Source organism: Coregonus clupeaformis, chromosome 5, assembly GCF_020615455.1.
Source record: "Coregonus clupeaformis isolate EN_2021a chromosome 5, ASM2061545v1, whole genome shotgun sequence".
In the NCBI taxonomy this organism is placed as follows: Eukaryota; Metazoa; Chordata; class Actinopteri; order Salmoniformes; family Salmonidae; genus Coregonus; species Coregonus clupeaformis.
In genome coordinates this window covers 35,538,957-35,563,428 of record NC_059196.1, presented here as the reverse complement: position 1 = coordinate 35,563,428, position 24,472 = coordinate 35,538,957, and the positions used below count along the sequence as shown (strand labels likewise).

The 24,472-nt window shown below is 44.8% G+C and overlaps 1 protein-coding gene across 2 annotated transcripts in view; it reads right to left on the bottom strand.

The window, feature by feature from the left end:
• Window positions 1-205: 205 nt before the first annotated feature.
• The window catches only part of LOC121566955 (integrin-linked protein kinase), a 38,133-nt gene continuing 13,866 nt past the window's right edge, over window positions 206-24,472 (bottom strand). The window contains exons 1-13 of one of the 2 annotated variants that reach the window (XM_041876906.2): window positions 19,035-19,147; window positions 17,113-17,407; window positions 4,411-4,576; window positions 3,566-3,661; window positions 3,367-3,463; window positions 3,165-3,248; window positions 2,811-2,896; window positions 2,520-2,629; window positions 2,178-2,305; window positions 1,815-1,936; window positions 1,566-1,665; window positions 1,249-1,379; window positions 206-1,151 (exon numbers count right to left, since the gene is read on the bottom strand). In XM_041876906.2, the coding sequence (XP_041732840.1) occupies window positions 1,002-1,151; window positions 1,249-1,379; window positions 1,566-1,665; window positions 1,815-1,936; window positions 2,178-2,305; window positions 2,520-2,629; window positions 2,811-2,896; window positions 3,165-3,248; window positions 3,367-3,463; window positions 3,566-3,661; window positions 4,411-4,576; window positions 17,113-17,201 (1,359 nt within the window). In that variant the 5' untranslated portion in view covers window positions 17,202-17,407; window positions 19,035-19,147 and the 3' untranslated portion in view covers window positions 206-1,001. Of the gene's footprint in view, window positions 1,152-1,248; window positions 1,380-1,565; window positions 1,666-1,814; window positions 1,937-2,177; window positions 2,306-2,519; window positions 2,630-2,810; window positions 2,897-3,164; window positions 3,249-3,366; window positions 3,464-3,565; window positions 3,662-4,410; window positions 4,577-17,112; window positions 17,408-19,034; window positions 19,148-24,472 lie in introns of those variants that run through there. The other variant, XM_041876907.2, reaches the window with a different exon arrangement.

Genomic DNA, 24,472 nt, shown 5'->3' with positions numbered 1-24,472 from the left:
GAGTTCTGCTAGGATCAAACCGAACCTAGTATGCGGACGCCTTTACGAAGTCAGATACTATACTTTGGACTTCCCAATCTGAGAGGCATGTTCCCTCTTTCAACATCAGTTGGAATCAAAGATGTGTGTCCCTCCTGTAGCTCAGTTGGTAGAGCATGGCGCTTGCAACGCCAGGGTTGTGGGTTCGATTCCCACGGGGGCCAGTTTGAAAAATGTATGCACTCACTAAGTCGCTCTGGATAAGAGCGTCTGCTAAATTACTAAAATGTAAATGTAAGATGAACGATGTAACACAAAGTAGCGCGTGTGTAAAAAGTGTTTCCATTCAGTCCCCTGCACTTCCTGAAGAATACTGGACATTGAAATGCTTAGTTGGATAAATAGTCTTAACAGCAGGCGCAGCCCTATAACCCTGTTTGCATACTTGCCCTTGAAACAACAGAGGAAGAAACAAGCCATTCAGTACACACTCAGTTCCACAAGACAAGCTTCAGGATAATAAAGCAACGTATTGTTTTCGTAAGAGCTTCATTATCAGTAATAATAGGTTGCAGGTCACTTTACAGTGTCTGGCCCCTAGTTAGTGAGACCTCCAAAGGTAAAGAAAGGAAGCAGTGCAACACAGACAGATTGTCATCCTGACCTCCACAGGTTATTCAGTCACAGATAGAAGATTGTACTCAGTCCACATGATTAGAACAACAGTCGGAACAGTCAATGCTTAGCTCCAGCATTGAGACAGTGACGTAGATGAAAGTACTGATAAAAACTTGTCTTGATAAGTCAAGAGATGGTAGCAAAAAATCATAATCAAGAATAGAACAAGTGACTGTTTTTGTTTTTGTTTTCAGAGGCTTAAGTTACAGTGGCATTGAGGGCAGCGGTAAGTAGTGAGAGTAAGTCTAAGGCAATACTGGTAAGCACCACATCTCTGGGTGATATCTGGGGCAAGATATCTGGGGTTTAGGAGGGTCATTCAAGGCAGAGCAAAAAAGCAGTTTTCACTTGTCCTGCATTTTCTCTAGGATGGGCACGATCATGTCAAATTTAGGCCTCTTGGCTGGATCTTCGTTCATGCAGATCTTCATGAGCTTGCAGATGTGGGGTGAGATGCCCGGAGGGATTGTGGGTCGTAGGCCTTCCAGGGCCACCTGAGGGCAGAATAGAGATAAAGAGAGAACAATGTCAGAGATGCACTGGGAAGGACAAGACTATAACTTCTAGCACCCTGAGCTCCAGTGGTCTCACCTTCATGCCGATCTCCATGTTGGAGAGGTCAGCGAAGGGCACCTCCCTGGTCACCAGCTCCCACAGCAGCACAGCGAAACTCCACATGTCTGCTGACCGCCGGTTGATCTCCTCAGGCTTCTTCTGCAGGGCTGCATGAGCACAGGATAGAGAGAGACAGAGAGAGAGACAGAGACAGAGAGAGACAGAGAGAGAGGATCACACACATGTTCATAGTTGTAAGAGTTGTATACCTTATAGTTACATAAAGCAAATATTTACATTCTCAAAGGTGAAAAGCGGTAAGCAGAGAAAAAGTTGATGAGTGTGTAATGGACCTTCAGGGGCTACCCATGCTGGGGAGTACATCCTGCCTGGACACTGGAAGGAGAACTTGACATCTGACATGCTGATCCTGGCAGTCATGTCCTCATCGATCTGTCAAGGAATATCAGGTCATTATAACAGTGAGTTTCAAACCCAAAGGAAGTCATCCACCAAGGCATAAGAAGCATGATTGAAACACCTGACAACTACAGTATATCACTGTAGTGAATTTGTACTGTTCATTTGTGTCCGTCTCTCACCATGACGCTCTTGCTGTTGAGAGAGTGCCGAGAGATCATGGGCTCCAGCGTGTGCAGGAAGGCCATCCCACAGGCAATGTCCAAAGCAAACTTCACCGCCTGTGTCTGGTCAACCACAAAGTCTGACAGACGACAAAGACAACAGATCCATGTAAGTCATTTTTCACACGTCAGCAACAGCTGTAACATTGTATTCCTTCTCCAGTAAGTAGTACAGTAACATTAATAACTATATATTTTCCAATTCGTAAGCCTGCACTTCAAACAGAGGTCCAGGCATATTCTATGAATCAATGACCTTATCTCAATGTACTGTCCCACATTGGAAGGCTTTAGTACAGTGCAGGTTAGTGTGGTACTCACTGGTGCCCTCGTGAAGCACGTTGTAGAGGGAGCCATAGGGCATCCAGTGTGTGATGATGATGGGGTGAGGGGCGGGAGGAGACTGACACGCTCCCAACATGGGCAGCACATTGGGGTGGGAGAATATCCTGGGATGGGCCCAGAGGAAGAGGGACAGGGGGGAGGAGACAGACAAATATACATATAGGATGGGACATATCCAAACCAAAATAACTTCCATACAGATCAACATGTCAGTAAATAATAATAAATAAAAAGATACAAGAGGAAGACAGACATGATATCCACAGAACAGGAGAAAATACACCTACAATGAACAATAAGCGGGTAAAAAGTTATTACCTGAGTTTGGGATACTCCTCATTGAAGTCTCTGCTCTTTCTGGTGGACCAGTCGCGAACCTTCAACACTTTCACCACAACCTCATTCCCTTGCCAGCGGCCTTGCCACAACTAAAGAAAAAATTAGGATTGAGACAAAGTTCCAGCATAACCTCCACAATGACAATATACAGTAGAACGCCATGCTGGTGTGTGTCAGTGTTTTAGAGATTGATCACTTTGTAACATGCGTTATTGTGGACATCAGTAACAGATAAAAAATAACAGCAGTCATGTAGAAACACCTCCATACCTCTCCAGACTGGTTCTCATTGATCTTAGCCAGGAGGGAGAGCTGTTTGAAGTCAATGCCCGCTGCTTTGTTCAAAGTGCCGTTACCTGCACGCATTGACGGACAGAGTTGAAGAGCAAAGCTAAAGCCCTAGGTCTGGCAAAAAGCCCTATTATTTCTGCACAATTTAGCACACTGAAAGACAGGGGAAATTTCATCAAGCACATTGGGGACTACCAAAGAGACCTCAGACGAACATTTACTAGCTGTTCATTCATTCCTACGAACTGTGCCTGATATTAACGTCTTGTTTTCTCAGAGCGTAGTAATGAAAACCAGGCAGCTCGTAAATGGCTTTATTGCTGTGGGACTTACGGGGTCGAGTTCTGGTGGTGCCTTTCCAGAATGTGTCCTTGAAGGGGACCTTGGTCAAACTCTGGCCCAACTTCTCTGCTTTCTCTGAGAGGGGGGGCGAACACAAAGCACGCATTGATTAGGTAACAGGGCTAACACACAGATAATAATCACAATTTTCTTGCCAACAATAGATGGTGCAGAGTAATAGGATTTTGAATACCTTGGAGGGCTTCACGCAAGTGAGGTTTGGCTTTGTCCAGAGGAGTTTCTCCATACTTATTACAGATGTTCACCAGAGCGCCGTTAGTCACCAGGTCCTGAGGAATACAGACATCAATTTAACTCCAGTGGCACATAAACTGTTGTTCACATAGAAACAGAGACAGTACCTAGAGTAGGCCACCAGGGGGCATACTGACCTCAGCCACTAGGTCCTGTCCCCAGAAGCAGGCGTAATGCAGTGGTGTGTTGCCGTGCTCATTGGCAGTGTTGGTGTCTGCTTTGCACTGGATCAGCTAGGAGACAGAACCACAAAATTAGGTTACACACACACAACACAAGGCTGTCCAGATCCTGTTTGGATTATATACAGTGATGCTAGTAATCCACCTATGGCAGGCCTGGAAAATGATTTATCTTGCCTGCTCACACATTCCAGAGGTATTGTGACATGTCTAATATTAAACCAAATCATAACCGTGGTCTGCAGCGCTACAAAACCAGACAACCGGTCACAGCAGACTAACACTACTGCATTGAACGGCATACGATTTGAGAGTTAGGCAGTAACTAGAAGGACCAGAAAGAAAGAAAACATTATTTAAAATAAAATAACTGACAAATGTGTGTGTGTGTATCAAAGTGTTACACTTTGACTTGCTTAGGCATGAGTTGAAGATGTTATGTTGCAGCTGAGTACAGTTTAAAAACAATATCCACCCAACACTATCTGAGAAATGGTGCCAGTGTTGTCTCCCTCTGTGAAATTACTGATGTCAGTCAGCACAGCGACTGATGTCAGTCAGCACAGCGACTGATGTCAGTCAGCACAGCGACTGATGTCAGTCAGCACTGCAACAAGAGCAGACAAGTCTTAACCATGCAGTGAGTTGGGGTGTTGGGCAGCCATCAACTCTGGTTTCATAAGTTCCTTCCTGGGCTTTTATAGGGAAAGCTATATCAACCTAAAGAGAAGCTATATCAACCCAATTATATAATTGACCTCAAGTGTTTGTGTAAGTAGTGTGTGTCCACTCCGCCCCACCTTGCCCACGATGTCTCTGTGGCCGTGGCTGGAGGCCAGGTGCAGGGGCGTGTCATCTCCTCGGTTCATGACGTTGATGCGAGCCCCTCTCATGATGAGCATGTCCACCACGCTGGAGCGGCCTTCCCTGCAGGCCCAGTGGAGAGGACTGAAGCCATGGTCATCCCTGAGGACAGAATTCAGCACCACTTTAACATCACACCGTACTGCTTTCACACCACAGACTGTTTACTACTAGCAATGAGGAAAGGGAAATTAAATGAAAACGTATTTATTTGTAAAATGACCAGAGGCTAAATATGAGACCACACAACCCTGTCACAACACGGTAATATAACAGCAGTATAGAAGTGAAACCACCTAGCAGGACTCTTTATCGCTGAGTAATTGTGTAGGCCTATCTGGCTTCTCAGTACTAAAGGACGTGAGATAGTGCTACTTACAGCATAGGCCTGTTAGTAAATGAGAGGTAAGCAAAAACTCCCTGTGCCTGCTAGGCCTAATGGGATATTGAAACATTAAGTGCCTTTAAGTAAGCCTTCAAAGTGTTGATATCTAGTGAAAACAGCAGAGTGGAGTTGGGCAGTAGGCAGGGGAATGCAGTGCAGCGATGCACATCTGTGAGTATAGAATAGAGAACTAGTGAAAACAGATGATCATGACTGAAATTATGTCAACATCCAGCCAGGAAACAGGAACTAAATGCGAACTCAACCTGCCCTGCAACAAGTCACACACCGACAGAGGAGATGTGCTGTCACAGTGACAACAACACATGTTAGGACAGTGGCCTGACTGGCCTCCGTGACAGGACAGGAGTGACGCCTCCTCACTACAGCATCCCAGCGATGACCTTGACAACCATAACAGTGACAATGACAGTCAACCAGACAGAGTGGCAAGAGAGAGCATGGTTACGGCGTTTAGTTTGATTGAACGTTGGGTACGTTGCGTAACACTTTGTACTGAACGACACTTTTCTCAAAAATCTACTTCACAGGAACCGTTCACTATGTTTTTTCGTACTGAACACAGCCCAGGCAGAGAATATGTGCATGAAAAGGAAAGATAAATAAAAATGGGGACAGAGAGAGCTGTCCGGCGTATAGTAGTGAGGCAGTCAGGAAATGGGGACAGAGAGAGCTGTCCGGCGTATAGTAGTGAGGCAGTCAGGAAATGGGGACAGAGAGAGCTGTCCGGCGTATAGTAGTGAGGCAGTCAGGAAATGGGGACAGAGAGAGCTGTCCGGCGTATAGTAGTGAGGCAGTCAGGAAATGGGGACAGAGAGAGCTGTCCGGCGTATAGTAGTGAGGCAGTCAGGAAATGGGGACAGAGAGAGCTGTCCGGCGTATAGTAGTGAGGCAGTCAGGAAATGGGGACAGAGAGAGCTGTCCGGCGTATAGTAGTGAGGCAGTCAGGAAATGGGGACAGAGAGAGCTGTCCGGCGTATAGTAGTGAGGCAGTCAGGAAATGGGGACAGAGAGAGCTGTCCGGCGTATAGTAGTGAGGCAGTCAGGAAATGGGGACAGAGAGAGCTGTCCGAGCGTATAGTAGTGAGGCAGTCAGGAAATGGGGACAGAGAGAGCTGTCCGGCGTATAGTAGTGAGGCAGTCAGGAAATGGGGACAGAGAGAGCTGTCCGGCGTATAGTAGTGAGGCAGTCAGGAAATGGGGACAGAGAGAGCTGTCCGGCGTATAGTAGTGAGGCAGTCAGGAAATGGGGACAGAGAGAGCTGGCCGGGCGTATAGTAGTGAGGCAGTCAGGAAATGGGGACAGAGAGAGCTGGCCGGCGTATAGTAGTGAGGCAGTCAGGAAACGGGGACAGAGAGAGCTGTCCGGCGTATAGTAGTGAGGCAGTCAGGAAACGGGGACAGAGAGAGCTGTCCGGCGTATAGTAGTGAGGCAGTCAGGAAATGGGGACAGAGAGAGCTGTCCGGCGTATAGTAGTGAGGCAGTCAGGAAACGGGGACAGAGAGAGCTGGCCGGGCGTATAGTAGTGAGGCAGTCAGGAAACGGGGACAGAGAGAGCTGGCCGGCGTATAGTAGTGAGGCAGTCAGGAAACGGGGACAGAGAGAGCTGGCCGGCGTTTAGTAGTGAGGCAGTCAGGAAACGGGGACAGAGAGAGCTGTCCGGCGTATAGTAGTGAGGCAGTCAGGAAATGGGGACAGAGAGAGCTGTCCGGCGTATAGTAGTGAGGCAGTCAGGAAATGGGGACAGAGAGAGCTGTCCGGCGTATAGTAGTGAGGCAGTCAGGAAATGGGGACAGAGAGAGCTGGCCGGCGTATAGTAGTGAGGCAGTCAGGAAATGGGGACAGAGAGAGCTGGCCGGCGTATAGTAGTGAGGCAGTCAGGAAATGGGGACAGAGAGAGCTGTCCGGCGTATAGTAGTGAGGCAGTCAGGAAATGGGGACAGAGAGAGCTGGCCAGGCGTATAGTAGTGAGGCAGTCAGGAAATGGGGACAGAGAGAGCTGGCCGGGGCGTATAGTAGTGAGGCAGTCAGGAAACGGGGACAGAGAGAGCTGTCCGGGCGTATAGTAGTGAGGCAGTCAGGAAATGGGGACAGAGAGAGCTGTCCGGCGTATAGTAGTGAGGCAGTCAGGAAATGGGGACAGAGAGAGCTGTCCGGCGTATAGTAGTGAGGCAGTCAGGAAACGGGGACAGAGAGAGCTGGCCGGCGTATAGTAGTGAGGCAGTCAGGAAACGGGGACAGAGAGAGCTGGCCGGCGTATAGTAGTGAGGCAGTCAGGAAACGGGGACAGAGAGAGCTGGCCGGCGTTTAGTAGTGAGGCAGTCAGGAAACGGGGACAGAGAGAGCTGTCCGGCGTATAGTAGTGAGGCAGTCAGGAAATGGGGACAGAGAGGCTGTCCGGCGTTAGTAGTGAGGCAGTCAGGAAATGGGGACAGAGAGAGCTGGCCGGCGTATAGTAGTGAGGCAGTCAGGAAATGGGGACAGAGAGAGCTGGCCGGCGTATAGTAGTGAGGCAGTCAGGAAATGGGGACAGAGAGAGCTGTCCGGCGTATAGTAGTGAGGCAGTCAGGAAATGGGGACAGAGAGAGCTGTCCGGCGTATAGTAGTGAGGCAGTCAGGAAATGGGGACAGAGAGAGCTGTCCGGCGTATAGTAGTGAGGCAGTCAGGAAATGGGGACAGAGAGAGCTGTCCGGCGTATAGTAGTGAGGCAGTCAGGAAATGGGGACAGAGAGAGCTGTCCGGCGTATAGTAGTGAGGCAGTCAGGAAAGGAGGACTAAAACAACAGCAGGCCAAGCATTCTCTGCAGGCCTTATAAGGGTTGGGGAGACTTCCTTCACCAGGGGCACACACACACACACACACACACAACTCCCCAGCTGCTATGTGTTATGTCATCCTGCATTTCTCTGGTCGCTGCTGCGTTCTCCTGTCACTGGCCTTCATCACCTCAGCCACCCCTCCAGAGATGCTTCCCTCACTCGCCAAAACTTATCCACTACCCTCCCTTCTACCACTAGCTCCCTCCCTCTTTCCTTCTCTCTCTCTCAGCCAGTCAACTCGTAGAGCAACAGCTGGAGAGGAATTTGACTTTAAAAAATTCCATTCTCAACTCATTCCTGAATGTCAGAAGAATTCCATAGGGCTCTGATATGCTTGTGATTTCTGCCAAGATGTATGACGCTCTGCAAATCAATTAAATCATGCTGCACTTACTAGAAAGACGACAGTGAGAGAGAAAAGTGCTGAATGTTTAGATCTGGTGGTTGAGAACTGAGGGGTAGGATAGAACTGAGGGAGTATTGTGATGAAAGCAGCCCCCTTCCCGGAGTCCTAACCCTCCACTTCCACAACAACAAACACACAGGAGACTGTGTTCCAGGGAAAACAGCATCAATGAGGCCCACAGAGACCCTGCCTCCCCAGACAGAAATCTGGGTTGATGACCTTCTGTAGATGTGTTCAGGACAGATTTAGCCCAATGTCCTCAGACAGCAGCCCTCTCCAGCAGACAATGATCTCAAGTAGGACAGTAATTGCAATAAATGATCCCAGCAGAGTTAATTCAGGATGAGTCCATACTAGGGCTGCATGATACAGGCCCAAAAAATCTAAATTGGAATGTATTATTTATTTTTTCGATGAGAAACAGTGACATACACTCTGACTGACCTAAAACGATCATTCCCATATTGGTCCTTCAGTCAGGCCAACCCAAGCTGTACTGTGCAGTAGGATAATAGTACACCAACTATTAAAACAGATTTGTCCTATTTTTTCCCCTCAGGTCACACTTTTTTTAAATGGAAAAAACAACATTTGTAGTCTAAGTCCATAACAATGCTTAAACCACATTAGGAGACCACTTTTGAGGTCTGGGAAAAATACATTTAGATGTTTTTGTGTAGTTACCCTTTAATTCAAGTGCACAGGCACCTAGCACATTTGTTTGGTTAACAGTGTTTCAGTAGCACATGAGATGGAGTTTAAAAAAACAAATGGCCACTGGATTGATGCAAATAATCATGATGTCATTCTGCCAGGTTACTTTGTAGCTAGTTAACATTTAACGTCCAGGTTTTTGGGAAAGCCTTTCCTTCTACCAGAAGACTGTTAGGCCTATCATTAGCGTCACTACATTTTTACTGTTCCTTACAATTGTTTGAAACCTGGACGTTTTACTTCATATTATGAGGCCTGTCTTACCTTGCTTCAAAGTAGCCTATAGCTAAAATCCGAGTTTAGAGTGAGGAAAAGTAGCTAACAGCTAACTGCCCTCTAATGTGTCTTCATTGAACAGAGCAGCCCAAGCGGAGCCGTTGCTATGGATCCTCAGACTCAGAGCCTCCATGAGCAGAGTGCAGCATGCAGAGCGAGTGACATACATAGAGGAGCAGCTAATGGCTTTCCTAACAGAGGAAGTTGTTTCTGATTTCGGGCAGGGCCTTCAATTTGGCAGAAGCGATCTGGCCTGGGTAGTGTAGGGCCTGAACATCGCGGGCATGGGTAGGGCTCGGGATTAAAAGTCATACCTGTGCAGGGCTCTAACCCAGCCCAATGAATCAGTCAGTGGAGCCAGGAAGGGGGGGGGGGCGGGGTCTCCGACCTTTCCCAGCAAGGTTGCCCAGGCCAGGGAGCTTCAGAGGGGCTTTCTCCTGCCTGCCTCCCCCTCCCATCCCCCTGGGTGGGGTTATTTCAGGCAGTTCCACCTGCCAACAGGGCTCAGATTTGCAGACTGAAGAGCCAGGGAAGAGCCCCTTGTCTACACCCTGTCTGTCTCTATGGTGAGCTCACTGTGCGATCATATGACACACATCAATGGGCTGATACGGATTGACTCTACATCTACCCAATCCACTTCATCACAATAGTCTATTTGCACACTGTAAAAACACTCACAAGAAACAAGCCATCCACACATCCACAGAAAGGAGAGTCAAGCTACCAATTAAAGAGGTAAATCTCATACTTGTTAAGTGTCTGACTGTAGCCTCCAGTAGGATTAGTTGCAGCTGGCTCCAGTGGGAGCTGGGAAGGCCCAGAGGCTACAGCTGGCTCTACAGTTCACACCCCAGCTATATGGGTTAACAACATTACCACCCTCCCCCCGGGGAAATTAAATATAAACAGCATTCTCCGTGACCATACACAATCCACCCTCCCTCCTCACCAAACAAGGAGCCTCTAACTCATTACCATGGTATATCACAGCACTGAATATAGGCCTAGTGACAGCTTTTCACCCACAGCAGAACTCTACAGAAGACTAGAGAAGAAGTTAAACTATAATTCATGTTAAGGATTCTTTCTTCTTGAATGTGCTTTTACTATAGCTACAGATACTAGGCCTACTGCCATGGTTCACACAGACTGGCGGACCAGTCCACTACAGACCACACACAGCATTATGAAGAGTCGGGGTTGGGCAGAGCCAGGGAGTAACGTTTGTAATGTTCTGGTGTCTGCTATTTTTATGCTAAGTGGACCAAATACACTGACTGTCTGAACCACCTGCAATACACAGGCAGCCCAATTCTGATCTTTTGACAAATGTATCAGCTCTTTTGCCAATAATTGATCAAAGATAAGAATTGGGCTGCCTGTGTAAACGCAGCCTATATGATCTTTAAGAGCTTCGATCTTCAGTGCAGGAATCTTCTAAAATGTATATTTACAGTTTCAGTTAAAATCGGAGATAGGTGTAAGAGATAAAAGAAAAACAAGTACGGTAGAGTAGGCCTAAATGAAAGATTAGACTGAGAAATAGCCTAATGCTGCTTTCCAGACTGCATTTTTTTTTTTATGTCACTCATTAGCGTACGTTTGTAATTAGCTGGTCCATCATGAGGAAATGTTGAGGGGAAATGAGTGGCACTATCTAATACAACTGGGAGAGGAGTACAGGAAACAGAAGAATGCATGAGAGGAAGGTGTTATGGCTCTGCCTCTGTGCATTCCTTCTGCAAAAACTCAGACACACAAACCATATTTCCATTCACAGTAAAGTCATTTTGTGTCTGTAAAATTCATAATACGAAAAATGGCGGAGGAAACAGCTTTATGCGCAAATATTGCTATATTAACCATCACATCAACTAAGTTATATGGAATTGTTTTAAGAACATCATACCAAGGATCATTTTGCTATTTGATTTGGAATTTTAAGACCCCTTGAAGTATTAAAAAAAAAAGGCAGTAAATTATTTGACAATTTTTTTGGGGGGGGGGCCTTACTGCCATACAAAGGCATTGAATAACAGATTCACGACATGGAACAGATAGTCCCCCCAAAATATCTAAAGGAAGTTTGTTCTGAAGTGTCTGTCCTATATCTGAGCGATATAAGAAAGATCAGGAAATATTTTCTTTATTTAATTAAATGTGTATTTAACCTCTTATTTTTGGCACTAAACAGTCTCCATATATACAGTACCAGTCAAAAGTTTGGGCACACCTACTCATTCAAGGGATTTTCTTTATTTTTACTATTTTCTACATTGTAGAATAATAGTGAAGACATCAAAACTATGAAATAACACATATGGAATCATGTAGTAAACAAAAATAAAAATATATTTTATATTTGAGATTCTTCAAAATAGCCACCCTTTGCCTTGATGACAGCTTTGCACACTCTTGGCATTCTCTCAACCAGCATCACCTGGAATGCTTTTCCAACACTTTTGAAGGAGTTCCCACATATGCTGAGCACTTGTTGGCTGCTTTTCCTTCACTCTGCCGACCGACTCATCCCAAACCATCTCAATTGGGTTGAGGTCAGAGGATTGTGGAGGCCAGGTCATCTGATGCAGCACTCCATCACTCTCCTTCTTGGTCAAATAGCCCTTACACAGCCTGGAGGTGTGTTGTGTCATTGTCCTGTTGAATAACAAATGATAGTCCCACTAAGCCCAAACCAGATGGGATGGCGTATCGCTGCAGAATGCTGTGGTAGCCATGCTGGTTAAATAAATCACAGACAGTGTCACCAGCAAAGCACCCCCACACCATAACACCTCCTCCTCCTCCTCCTTTACGGTGGGAAATACACATGCGGAGATCATCCGTTCACCCACACCTCGTCTCACAAAGACACGGCGTTTGGAACCAAAAATCTCAAATTTGGACTCCCACTGGTCTAATGTCCATTGCTCGTGTTTCTTGGCGCAAGCAGGTCTCTTCTTCTTATTGGTGTTCTTTAGTAGTGGTTTCTTTGCAGCAATTCGACCATGAAGGCCTGATCCACACAGTCCCCTCTGAACAGTTGATGTTGAGATGTGTCTGTGCCTTGAACTGTGTGAAGCATTTAAATTGGGCTGCAATTTCTGAGGCTGGTAACTAATGAACTTATCCTCTGCAGCAGAGGTAACCCTGGGTCTTCCATTCATGTGGCGGTCCTCATGAGAGCCAGTTTCATCATAGCGCTTGATGGTTTTTGCGACTGCACTTGAAGAGACTTAAAAAAGTTATTGAAATGTTCCGTATTAACTGACCTTCATGTCTTAAAGTAATGATGGACTGTCGTTTCGCTTTGCTTATTTGAGCTGTTCTTGCCATAATATGGACTTGGTCTTTTACCAAATAGGGCTATCTTCTGTATACCTTGTCACAACACAACTGATTGGCTCAAAGGCATTAAGGAAAGTCATTCCACATTAACTTTTAAGAAGGCACACCTGTTAATTGAAATGCATTCCAGGTGACTACCTCATGAAGCTGTTTGAGAGAATGCCAAGAGTGTGCAAAGCTGTCATCAAGGCAAATGGTGGCTATTTGAAGAATCTGAAATATATTTTGATTTGTTTAACACTTTTTGGGTTACTACATGATTCCATGTGTGTCATTTCATAGTTTTGATGTCTTCACTATTATTCTACAATGTAAAAATAGTAAAAATAAAGAAAAACCCTTGCATGAGTAGGTGTGTCCAAACTTTTGACTGGTAGTGTACTTTTTTCAACTGGTACCGGGGATCTTCCCACAAGTCTTGTGAGGCCTGAGGGTGGATTGTTTTATTACGCTAATTCGATTTCCAAGGGGGCGCGGACATCTACAGTGAGGGAAAAAAGTATTTGATCCCCTGCTGATTTTGTACGTTTGCCCACTGACAAAGAAATGATCAGTCTATAATTTTAATGGTAGGTTTATTTGAACAGTGAGAGACAGAATAACAACAAAAAAATCCAGAAAAACGCATGTCAAAAATGTTCTAAATTGAATTGCATTTTAATGAGGGAAATAAGTATTTGACCCCCTCTCAATCAGAAAGATTTCTGGCTCCCAGGTGTCTTTTATACATTTAACGAGCTGAGATTAGGAGCACACTCTTAAAGGGAGTGCTCCTAATCTCAGCTTGTTACCTGTATAAAAGCCACCTGTCCACAAAAGCAATCAATCAATCAGATTCCAAAGAGCTCTCCAAGGATGTCAGGGACAAGATTGTAGACCTACACAAGGCTGGAATGGGCACAAGACCATCGCCAAGCAGCTTTGTGAGAAGGTGACAACAGTTGGTGCGATTATTCACAAATGGTGGAGTTGCAATGATCATGAGAACGGTGAGGAACCAGCCCAGAACTACACGGGAGGATCTTGTCAATGATCTCAAGGCAGCTGTGACCATAGTCACCAAGAAAACAATTGGTAACACACTACGCCATGAAGGACTGAAATCCTGCAGCGCCCGCAAGGTCCCCATGTTCAAGAAAGCACATATACAGGCCCGTCTGAAGTTTGCCAATGAACATCTGAATGATTCAGAGGAGAACTGGGTGAAAGTGTTGTGGTCAGATGAGACCGAAATGGAGCTCTTTGGCATCAACTCAACTCGCCGTGTTTGGAGGAGGAGGAATGCTGCCTATGACCCCAAGAACACCATCCCCACCGTCAAACATGGAGGTGGAAACATTATGCTTTGGGGGTGTTTTTCTGCTAAGGGGACAGGACAACTTCACCGCATCAAAGGAACGATGGACGGGGCCATGTACCGTCAAATCTTGGGTGAGAACATCCTTCCCTCAGCCAGGGCATTGAAAATGGGTTGTGGATGGGTATTCCAGCATAACAATGACCCAAAACACACAGCCAAGGCAACAAAGGAGTGGCTCAAGAAGAAGCACATTAAGGTCCTGGAGTGGCCTAGCCAGTCTCCAGACCTTAATCCCATAGAAAATCTGGAGGGAGCTGAAGGTTCGAGTTGCCAAACGTCAGCCTCGAAACCTTAATGACTTGGAGAAGATCTGCAAAGAGGAGTGGGACAAGATCCCTCTTGAGATGTGTGCAAACCTGGTGGCCAACTACAAGAAACGTCTGACCTCTGATTGCCAACAAGGGTTTTGCCACCAAGTACTAAGTCATGTTTTGCAGAGGGGTCAAATACTTATTTCCCTCATTAAAATGCAAATCAATTTATAACATTTTTGACATGCGTTTTTCTGGATTTTTTTGTTGTTATTCTGTCTCTCACTGTTCAAATAAACCTACCATTAAAGTTAGACTGATCATTTCTTTGTCAGTGGACAAACGTACAAAATCAGCAGGGGATCAAATACTTTTTTCCCCTCACTGTACCTTAAGTGCTTAAGACAACATTTTAGAGGCCACATCTTGGCGGTGTAGAGAAATCTTAGCATTTTAATGCAAATTTCCAGCAATTCTACACATTTCTCCATGGAGCAGAGATAATTTTTTGCAGTTTTAAAGCAAATTTCTTGCAATTCTACATATTCTACCATGGAGCTGTGAGAAAATGTTGAAATTTTAAAGCAAAGTTACTGCAATTCCATGCATTTTGCCATGGCTAATACTGTGTTCTTTTGCTCACACATAACAAAATCAACATAAAATCAATAGTGTTAAAGTCAGGTGACTGTCTAGCTTTTATTTTTTGTGATTGTTAGTTCTCAAAGATTATTATAAAAAAATATATATAGTTCCATTATCTTTTCTACATACTGTATATCTGGTGTTAGTCCTTTACGTTTGCACAGAAAGCATTTTACCATCCCAGAAATGTATTAGAAAATATATATATTTTATACTGTTTTGACTTAGGCGTCCCGAAAAACCACTTAGTTAGGCCGCCCAAGGATTTCAATGGCAGAAAACTCCTTGCACGTACTAAGGCAGCCAAGTTCTGATATTTTTTTCCACTAATTGGTCTTTTGACCAATCACATCAGATCTTCTCACATCAGATATTTTTCAAAGCTGATCTGATTGGTCAAAAGACCAATTAGTGAAAAAAAAGATCAGATTTAGGCTGCCTGTCTACATGCTGCCTAACACACACGAGAATTCTCCACCCGTTACACACATGCTCCCACACAATTGCCCCCTATGTCCAGCCCACAACAATTCCCTGGCTTACACTCCTCCCCCTTTCTCTTACTCATTTTTGGCATGTTATTCCTTGTAAGGACATTCAGCATTCCACTACAGTCCTTGTCTCGCATTTACATTTGTGCACCCACACAGAGAAATGAGCTTGCAATCACTTTTACTTTCACTAGCACTATCACTTAGGAAGTGTGGAATAGGGATATATAGGGCATGGAGGGATTCAACAGGGCGGATGTGGGTGTTTGTACAGCCAGCTATAAAACCCATGTAATCACAGTTATTGCAGGGCTGAAAGGCCCAGTACGGATGCGTTTCTCCCACTGGGAAAAATATACATCAACCTAACCGATAAGGGGGACTTGACAGGCAATCGGCTAATGGATAAGGGTCACACGTGTTAGGTCGGCCAGGCAAACTCACAGAAATACAATGGATCCATGCATGTGTATCCCATAGGCTACTTACAGTGAAGTACACACAATAGTATGAATGCAAAACAAAACAAAACAAAACAAACGATGAATGCTGGTAAAAAAAATATCTAGGCATAGTGCTCTAATGTCTAAGCAAGGTACTCAACAACAATCAAGCCTCTGCATGAAAGACTGAGAAGAAAAGCTTCAGACAGCATGCCCTGGGGGCAACAATTATGTGTCTCTATAGTTATATCTGGATGCAGGGATACCAGGCCTGAATATAGGACAGATTTTTTTAAGTCACCTTACTCCAGAAATGTCTGAGTTCCATCAGTTGTGACAAGCCCTGCTGAGCTTCCCTTGACCGAGTCGACTGAGGATACATACAGGAGAGGTCAGGACGCATGATGTAGCTTGCTTTCTAAGGCTGCGTTTACACAGGCAGCCCATTCTGATATTTTTTCCCCACTATTGGCCTTTTGACCAATCACATCAGATCTTTTCACATCAGATATTTTTCAGAGTTGATCTGATTGGTCAAAAGACCAATTAGTGAGAAAAAAAGATCAGAATTAGTCAGCCTTTGTAAAGGCAGCCTAATGGACCTCCAACCATTAGAGCTATGCTATAGCTTTGCAGTCTACAATAGAGTAAAAAGAAAATAGCTATAGTTAAGGCAGGAAACACCCATTATTTTGGTTTATCTTCTCTCTGTCTTTGCCCAGTAACCTGATATAAATGACAAGTCAACAAACAGATTTTCAGGGCAGTGGTCATGTGAAAACATTTCCAAGTCATTTGCTATCCTTTTGCTTCATTTTAAGTTCACATTCCAGGCCAAGTCACGTGTACGGAAAGAAGTGGGTTCAAACAAACGACCCTCACAGTCCTCGACAACAACCACAACATCAAAAGAAAGACAATGACAGTGCAATTACCCAGCAATGTTTCCCATCAGCATTTGATGTACGAGTAAACCAAAACAGATCCATGTCCTCTCATTGTACATGGGAGGATGTTGTGGGTATCTGTACATTTCTGGAAGCTTTCCCATTTCAGCTGTGTGGAACTAATTATCTGCACACAACTCAAGGCTCATATCACAGGGGATTGGCAAAGAACAGATGTAAAAGTATGAATTGCCAATATCTGAATCCCTCGAATGACTCCACCAAGCAACTGTGTCATTCGTGTATTATGCTATAGAATAATGACTGAGCAGTCCAACATTTGGGTGTGACATCCTATTTTGACATCTTTGTCCAATAGAGACGTGGCTTCCTGATAGCTGGTCACACGCTTCTGTGATACAAGAGCTATGCCTACATACATGCATGATTCTGAGACTTGATACTGATAGCAGGTGAATTAACATCCTTGTACGTGCAATTCAACATCTGAAACAGCTTTATTGTTTTTGAGATGCTCTGCGCACACAAAAATGTAGCTAAAAAAGTACTGATAAGTTAGACTTACCCCTGATTGAGGTCATTCTCTGTGTTGTCCAACCATAGGCGAACAGCTACTGCGTTGCCTTCCCGGCACTGGGTAAAAATATCATCCATGATGGCTCACTCTGCTTCTTCTGTTAACTTACACTCACACTCTGAGAGGCGTTGATGGGACTGGGATACACAAGGGAGGCAGCCAAAGGAATTCAGGGGTGGCCTGGAGTGCATTCGTCCCTCAGCAAGGAGAGAACTTCTACAGTCAGGGACACAACAGGAGATGTCCAGCTACAGCTACCCTGTGGAGTTCCAGTGGCACAATCCTGAAAAGACAAACATGAGAAGGATGATGCTCAATGAACAGAACTACAGGCCAAGGATTCCTCTCTGTTCTTAAACACATTCTAAACATAATAGGGAACACTGTTCCAACTTCCAACCAATGTAATCTATAGACTAAAAACTTTGACGAGGTCACAGCCGGCATTCAGGGCCCTCATTAGTTTCACAGCACTGCAGCACAAGGATTGTCTAGTTGCAGGGCAACAGGAGACCTCTCAGGAATTGGGCAATCCAGTCTGAAACTCTGAATCAACTGCATTGCTTGTGCAGTAGAGCCAAGTTGTTTGTGATTTACCTAACGCAGCGTTTCCCAAACTCGGGTGCACGTTTAGGTTTTTACCCTAACACTACACAGCTGATACAATTATGTAAGTCGCTTTGGATAAAAGCGTATGCTAAATGGCATATTATTATTATTATATTATTATTATAAAAGTTTGATGATTAGTTGAATCAGCTGTGTACTGTGCTAGGGCAAAAACCAAAATGTGCACTGAGTTTGGGAAACCCTGACCTAATGCCTGGTCATGACTCACACCTTCTGTTCTGGGACAGATGACAAACTCTGCTGTAATCCACTACTCTGAGTTGATTTAAAACACTGTTTGAACAATTTTCTGAAGGCTCCTCAGGACTAGAAGAACACAAACTGTAGAATAATAAAAAAAGTATGTGCATATGCCTTGTGTGGTACTACATACACTTTTTCATTTTGGGTTTACTGATTTGAACTTCATCGATTCATTTATTTGTAAAGCCAAGCAATGGTCATATTAGTGCTAAATAACTTATTTCTCCTGGATATTATGTACATGCATACAGATAAATAGAACATGAGACCCATGGCATGAGCAGTGGTTGTCAGGGAGCATTCCAAATGCCATTTGACTAGCTAATCGCATAAAACTAGCTAATTTACCTGACAGAGTTAGCTAGAGCAAATGTTCTAGCTAGTGTTCTTCCCCAAAATACAATTGCTAGTTAGCTATAGCCATTTAGCTAGCTAGCCTAGTTAGTGATGCATGATTTATTTGGGAATAATCAAAATATAACTCGGTGCTGTGTAAATTACTGTGTTCAAGCAAAGTGCATTCTTGTGTACAAAGAATGTACAAATACTGTATCTACCATTGAGACAACAGCTATAATCAGGAATCATTGGCCAAAGGCAGCCCAACATGAATTTGTCATAGCTAGTTACTACTAACGTTATACTAAGCTAGCTGGCCCGCTACTCCTTACTGGCTTTCGAGCTAGTTTGCTAGCTAACGTTAGTACTAAGCAGCAATTGTAAAGTTTCGAATACTGGTAACCGCGTAAGATAATAGGCTGCTGAAAACGTCCAAATCTATACTGTGGCTAGTTACTGTACTAGGAACCTAACAACTTTCTTCAACAACAATTTATACTTAGTTACATTGTCAGTTGAAAACGTTTCAATCAGTTTGCTACTAGTTGACGCTTTGGCCACTGTCCTTTTTTCCTCCCCTTTTTCTTTTGACTTCAGACCGGACGCCTGAAGCTAGCAATCTCGATAGCAAACAAACCCGAGACATTTCTAAGTGTGAATACATATTTTTTTTTAAAGGACAAATGAATTACACTTACCCGATGGATTCAAACAGGATAGACTAATTGAGATTGAAGCAGACTGTCTACGTCCCCAGTGTCCACACCCTCGTCGTCGTTTTACGTGGGAGAGGAGAAATATTTGCCCTCGTCCACTACCAAATTACCAATACTAGCGCCCTCTATCGGAAAACAGCCACCTCTTCTGCTGTGGATTTTGTATGACGGTTGGCAACCAACTTTAAGGTGCATTACCGCCACCAACTGGACTGGAGCGTGAACCAGAGACAGTGAAGGTCTAAATCAGGGGTGTCAAACGTCCGGCCCGCGTGCCGGATCAGGCCCGCAAACGGGTTTAATCCGGCCCGCGAGATGATAAAAAAATAAAAAAAAAAAAAACATTTGTAAAGTATAAAAAATTTCTATAAAATAAACTGCTGTTCCAATTGCGTCCACTGGATGGCGCAATTTCACTTGTGTTAAGCAAGCAAACTGTTTATACCGGGGCAGAGCAAGTAGGTCAAGCACATGCAGCCAATGAGCTACCGTATTGGTCCGAATATAAGACGGCCTTTTTTCCCCTCGAAATAGGTCCAAAAAAGTCGGGTCGTCTTATATTCGGGGTCTAGTATTCAGAGCGCAGTTTCTCTTCTTCGGCGCTCCCTTTAAATGTCAATACACATTCGCGGGCACAGATGGCGCCAAAAATTCGTTCCGGACGGAGGGAAGAGGCGTCCTTAACAACCAGCCCGTTACCGGTGTTTAAAGATGGAAAGACAGGCTGACCATTTAGAGACAAGTGGCTCAAAAGTGGGCCAGGTCAATAAACAACAGCGGAGGAGCTATGATGCCAATTTCAAAATAATGGTTGTCAATAAGGCAGAGTCATCTAACAACTGCCAAGCTGCCAAGACATTCGGGGTCACTGAGTGTAATGTAAGAAGATGGCGAGCAGAAAAACAACGTCTAAAAGATGCTAACAGTCAGCGAAAATCCTTCCGTGGTCCTCAAAGTGGTCGTTTCATTGAGGTTGACCGGAGGGTTTTTGAATATGTCAGGGAAAAAAGAAGTGAGGGAATGCCCATTACCAGAGCTGTCATCCAGGTTAAGGCCCTGGAAATCGCCAGAGAGCTCAACATCACTGGATTTAAAGCCAGCCTCGGCTGGTGTCGTAGGATGATGCGGCGTAATGGACTGTCACTTAGACGGAGAACGAAGTTTGGCCCAACGCCTGCCGTCAGACTTCGGAGAGAAGCTGCTTTCGTTTCAGCGCTTTGTTATCAACCTGAGGAAGAAGCACTCCTACCCGCTGGATCAGATCGGCAATGCTGATCAGACACCCGTTTATTTCGACATGCCAACATCGGTGACTGTCAATAGAAAGGGAGAAAAGTCTGTGTTGGTGAAATCAACGGGCAACGAGAAGAGCCGCGTCACTGTCATGTTGACATGTCTCGCTGGTGGCAGCAAACTCCCCCGTATGTCATTCTTAAGCGTAAGACTGTGCCAAAGGACCCAATGCCAGCTGGCATTATTGTGCGCGCCCAGGAGAAGGGCTGGATGGAGTCGGGGCTTGTAGTGGACTGGCTAAAGGTTGTGTGGGGCGCACGCTACGGGGGACTGAGGAAGAGGAGGAACATGCTCGTTCTGGATGCGTTCGCGGACATCTGACTGAGCCCGTGAAAAGTCAGGTGCGAGCAATGAACGGGGATCTTGTGATCATACCAGGGGAATGACAAGCCAGCTACAGGTGTTGGACGTAGTTGTGAACAAGCCTTTCAAGGATAACCTGCGAAAAAAATACACAGAGTGGCTCCTGTCTGGCAACCACGCACTCACACCGACCGGGAAAATACAGAAGCCGTCAGTCCGTCTACTGTGTGAATGGATCCTGCATGCATGGGATGCTATTCCCTCACAGAGCATCATCGATGGCTTTAAAAAAATGTTGCATCTCAAATGCATTGGACGGCAGCGAGACGACGTGCTTTGGGAGGAGCCGGTGGAAGCGGAGCAGCTGGGGAGCCGATGACAGCGAGAGCGAACACAGCGGGGCAGAGGACGTGTGTGAGGGATAGAGAGACATCGGAGGAGAAGTTTGGCGAATTTTTGTTAAGTTTAGTTAAATGTGTGGCCTGTATTTTCTCTGTTATTTAAAAATGTTGCTTTATTATTGCTTGATATTAATTTTGAATCATACTGTACATAGTTTGCCTTTGTGTTTAATTCACTGTGTTTTTAATATTGTTATTTTAAAATAAAATGAAGTTCTTTGTTCGGCAAATCTAGTCTGCAAATCTGTTTTTCTAAATGTTTGTGTTGAAAAACGGGGGGTCGTCTTATAATCAGGGTCGTCTTATATTCGGACCAATACGGTACTTTGTTTTGCCCCGCGATATTTATTATGGCTTCTACTTTTAACATTATGTGCTTTGGCACCCTCATTGCCCCAATATGTCTCTGTCAAAAAAGAGAAAAGTGGACGCAGAGTGCAGAGTGTTCCAAGAAAAATGGTCATCCTATTTATTCACGGAATTGACTGGGAAAGCTGTATGTTTGGTGTGTTCAGAGCATGTTGCAGTGCTGAAAGAATATAACCTTCGTCGCCACTATGTGAGTCTTCATGCCGACAAATATGACAACTTTCAAGGACAGCGGAGATGAGAGAAGGTGAATGAACTGTTGGCGGGTCTGAAGAAACAGCAGTCTGTGTTTACTCACAGCCGAGACATCAGTGACGCTGCAGTGAAAGCTAGCTACCTCATTGCTAATGAAATCGCAGTGGCTTCAAAACCATTTAGTGAGGGTGAATTTGTAAAAACATGCATGATGAAGGCAGCGGAGATTGTGTGCCCTGAAAAGCGGCAGGGTTTTGCAAATATCAGCCTGACAAGAAACACAGTTGCAGACAGGATTTCCGATCTTTCAGTGGATTTGGACAGCCAGTTGAAGCAAAAAGTAAAGTCATTTATTGCGTTTTCGGTTGCAATTGATGAAAGCACGGACATTACAGATGTTGCACAACTGGCCATTTTCATCCGCGGAGTTGATGACACATTGACCGTCACCGAGGAGTTCGTGGAGTTGGTGCCGATGACAGATACAACGACAGCAGCTGATATTTTTACCGCACTCGTCGGGCGCGCTGGACAGGGTCGGAGTGGACTGGTCCCACGCTGTCAGCCTGGCTACAGATGGTGCGCCCTCAATGATCGGGAAAAAAAGCAGGCGTTGTGACAAAGTTCAGAGAGAAAATGCAATCTGCAAATGGAGGACGTGATTTTTGACTTTTCACTGTATTTTGCACCAGGAGGCTTTGTGTTGCAAGTCATTAAAGATGGATAACGTCATGAAGGTGGTCATCCAAACTGTTAATTTCATCCGATCCAGAAGCCTGAATCACCGTCAGTTTGACAGCCTTCTCAGAGAGAAAGACCACATCTATGGCCTGCCATACCACACTGAGGTAAGATGGTTAAGCCGAGGTGCTGTGCTGAGGCGTTTCTTTGATTTACGAGAAGAAATTGAACAGTTCATGGAAGAAAAGGGCAAACCAGTGTTAGAATTTCATTCCGCAGAATGGATGCAGGACCTTGCATTTATGGTGGATGTTACAGAGCACCTGAATAACTTGAACAAACAGCTGCAAGGGCGCAACAAAGTTGTCACGCAGTATTATGACAGCATACGTTCTTTCAAGTTGAAGCTGTCATTGTGGGAGACGCAACTTGCCGGTGGTGATGCAGCTCACTTCCCCTGTCTGAAAAATGTGTGCGCGACCCAACATGTGGCAGACATGAAGCGGTTCAAAGATAAAATAACGGGACTGTTACGGGAGTTTGAGCAACGCTTTCAGATTTATGTTTATATGTTTTTATGTTGATGTGCTATTGTTTTTAATTGATTTTATTTTATTTGTATATTTAACCTATTCTTGACTCTGTGGTTCTTGCACTTGTTTGGGGAACAGGATTTCATTATTTTTATCTACATTTCTGCCTGAGAAATGACACCCCTGATATAGTTCTGTGATCTGTGAAACAGTTCTGTTAATCACTGAGGCATTGTGTGTTTGTGTGTTCTTTTTCTTTAGAATTTTCTAATAAACTTGACGTGTTTTATGATTAATAGTGATGTTGTGCTTGTACTATTTTGGACACACTGTCCTCAGGCTCCAGCTTTATGTTGTATGTTGATCGTATTAAAAAAAAGAAAACAATCTGAAGTTGTTGTTTTTAAGTTATATATACCATGATTTTTCCGGTCCGGCCCACTTGGGAATAGATTTTCCTCCATGTGGTCCCTGAGCTAAAATGAGTTTGACACCCCTGGTCTAAATCCTACCCAATAATCTCGTCTCCCTAAGGAAACGAAATACATAATTAAATACTACATCCCCTGAAGATTTCCCCAGCAGTTCAGCAGTCCACTTAACACACCCTGTAACTCTTCTGATGTCAAGTCTCGCACACCCAAATACCTCTCTGAAGCTGCCACCACAACCTCTATTTTCTGCGACTTACGTTCCATCCCTGCAGTACAGTTGATAACCATTGCTATAAATGCCAAAAATCCAATCTTACTGAAACATATATCACTTGTTGGTTTATCCCTCTGTACTGGTACAGATCTACTACTCACACCACTCCTCTCAGGATCCCTCCCCCTTGAACCATCTTCCTCTACTTTCTTCACTGCCTCAGCATGACAACTTCTGCATTACTCTAACCCTGGAAACCTCAACCTGCATCTCTCGCACGGGACATTTCTGATCCCCAGCCCCATGGCACCCCTACAATTAACACATACCACTACTTTCCCCAATGCTACACATTCCTTTGTCTCATGCCCTTCTGCACACTTCTCACACCTAGGAACCTCCCTCCTACACACTGCTGCCACATGCCCATAAGCTTGACACCTGTAACAAAGTAATGTATTCGGCACAAAAGCTCGTACAGGATAACATATATCCTAAAATCACTTTGTCGGGCAAAGACTCAACATCAAAACTCAAAAGAACAGACATTGACTCTTCTGTTTCTCCACTCACGCCATCCTGTCTACATCGCACCAAACGACGAGCATCACAAACACCGGGAATCTTCCCCTTCAGTTGGTCAGCTTTCACATTTACCGCTACCCCAGTAATCAATCATTTTAATGGCGCCCTTTCTTGAGAGCAAAGCAATTCACATCTCTTGCCCCCATTCATTTAACACGGAGCACCTGCTCCCTCTGACCAGCAAACAATTATCACAAGACCACTTCTGGTTACCCTCACCGATGCCACAGCAGCCAACTCTGTTTTCACCCACCCTGAAACCACAAATGGATCAACCAAAAGGCAAGGGTCTACTTTTCTTTCACTTCCATTTCTCCTCCTGTCTTCAACTCACTCTGCTTACACTTTCAACCGTTCTTCTTTAACAAATCTCATTTTTCCCGCCATTTTTTACAGACTCAAGCTCATCCTC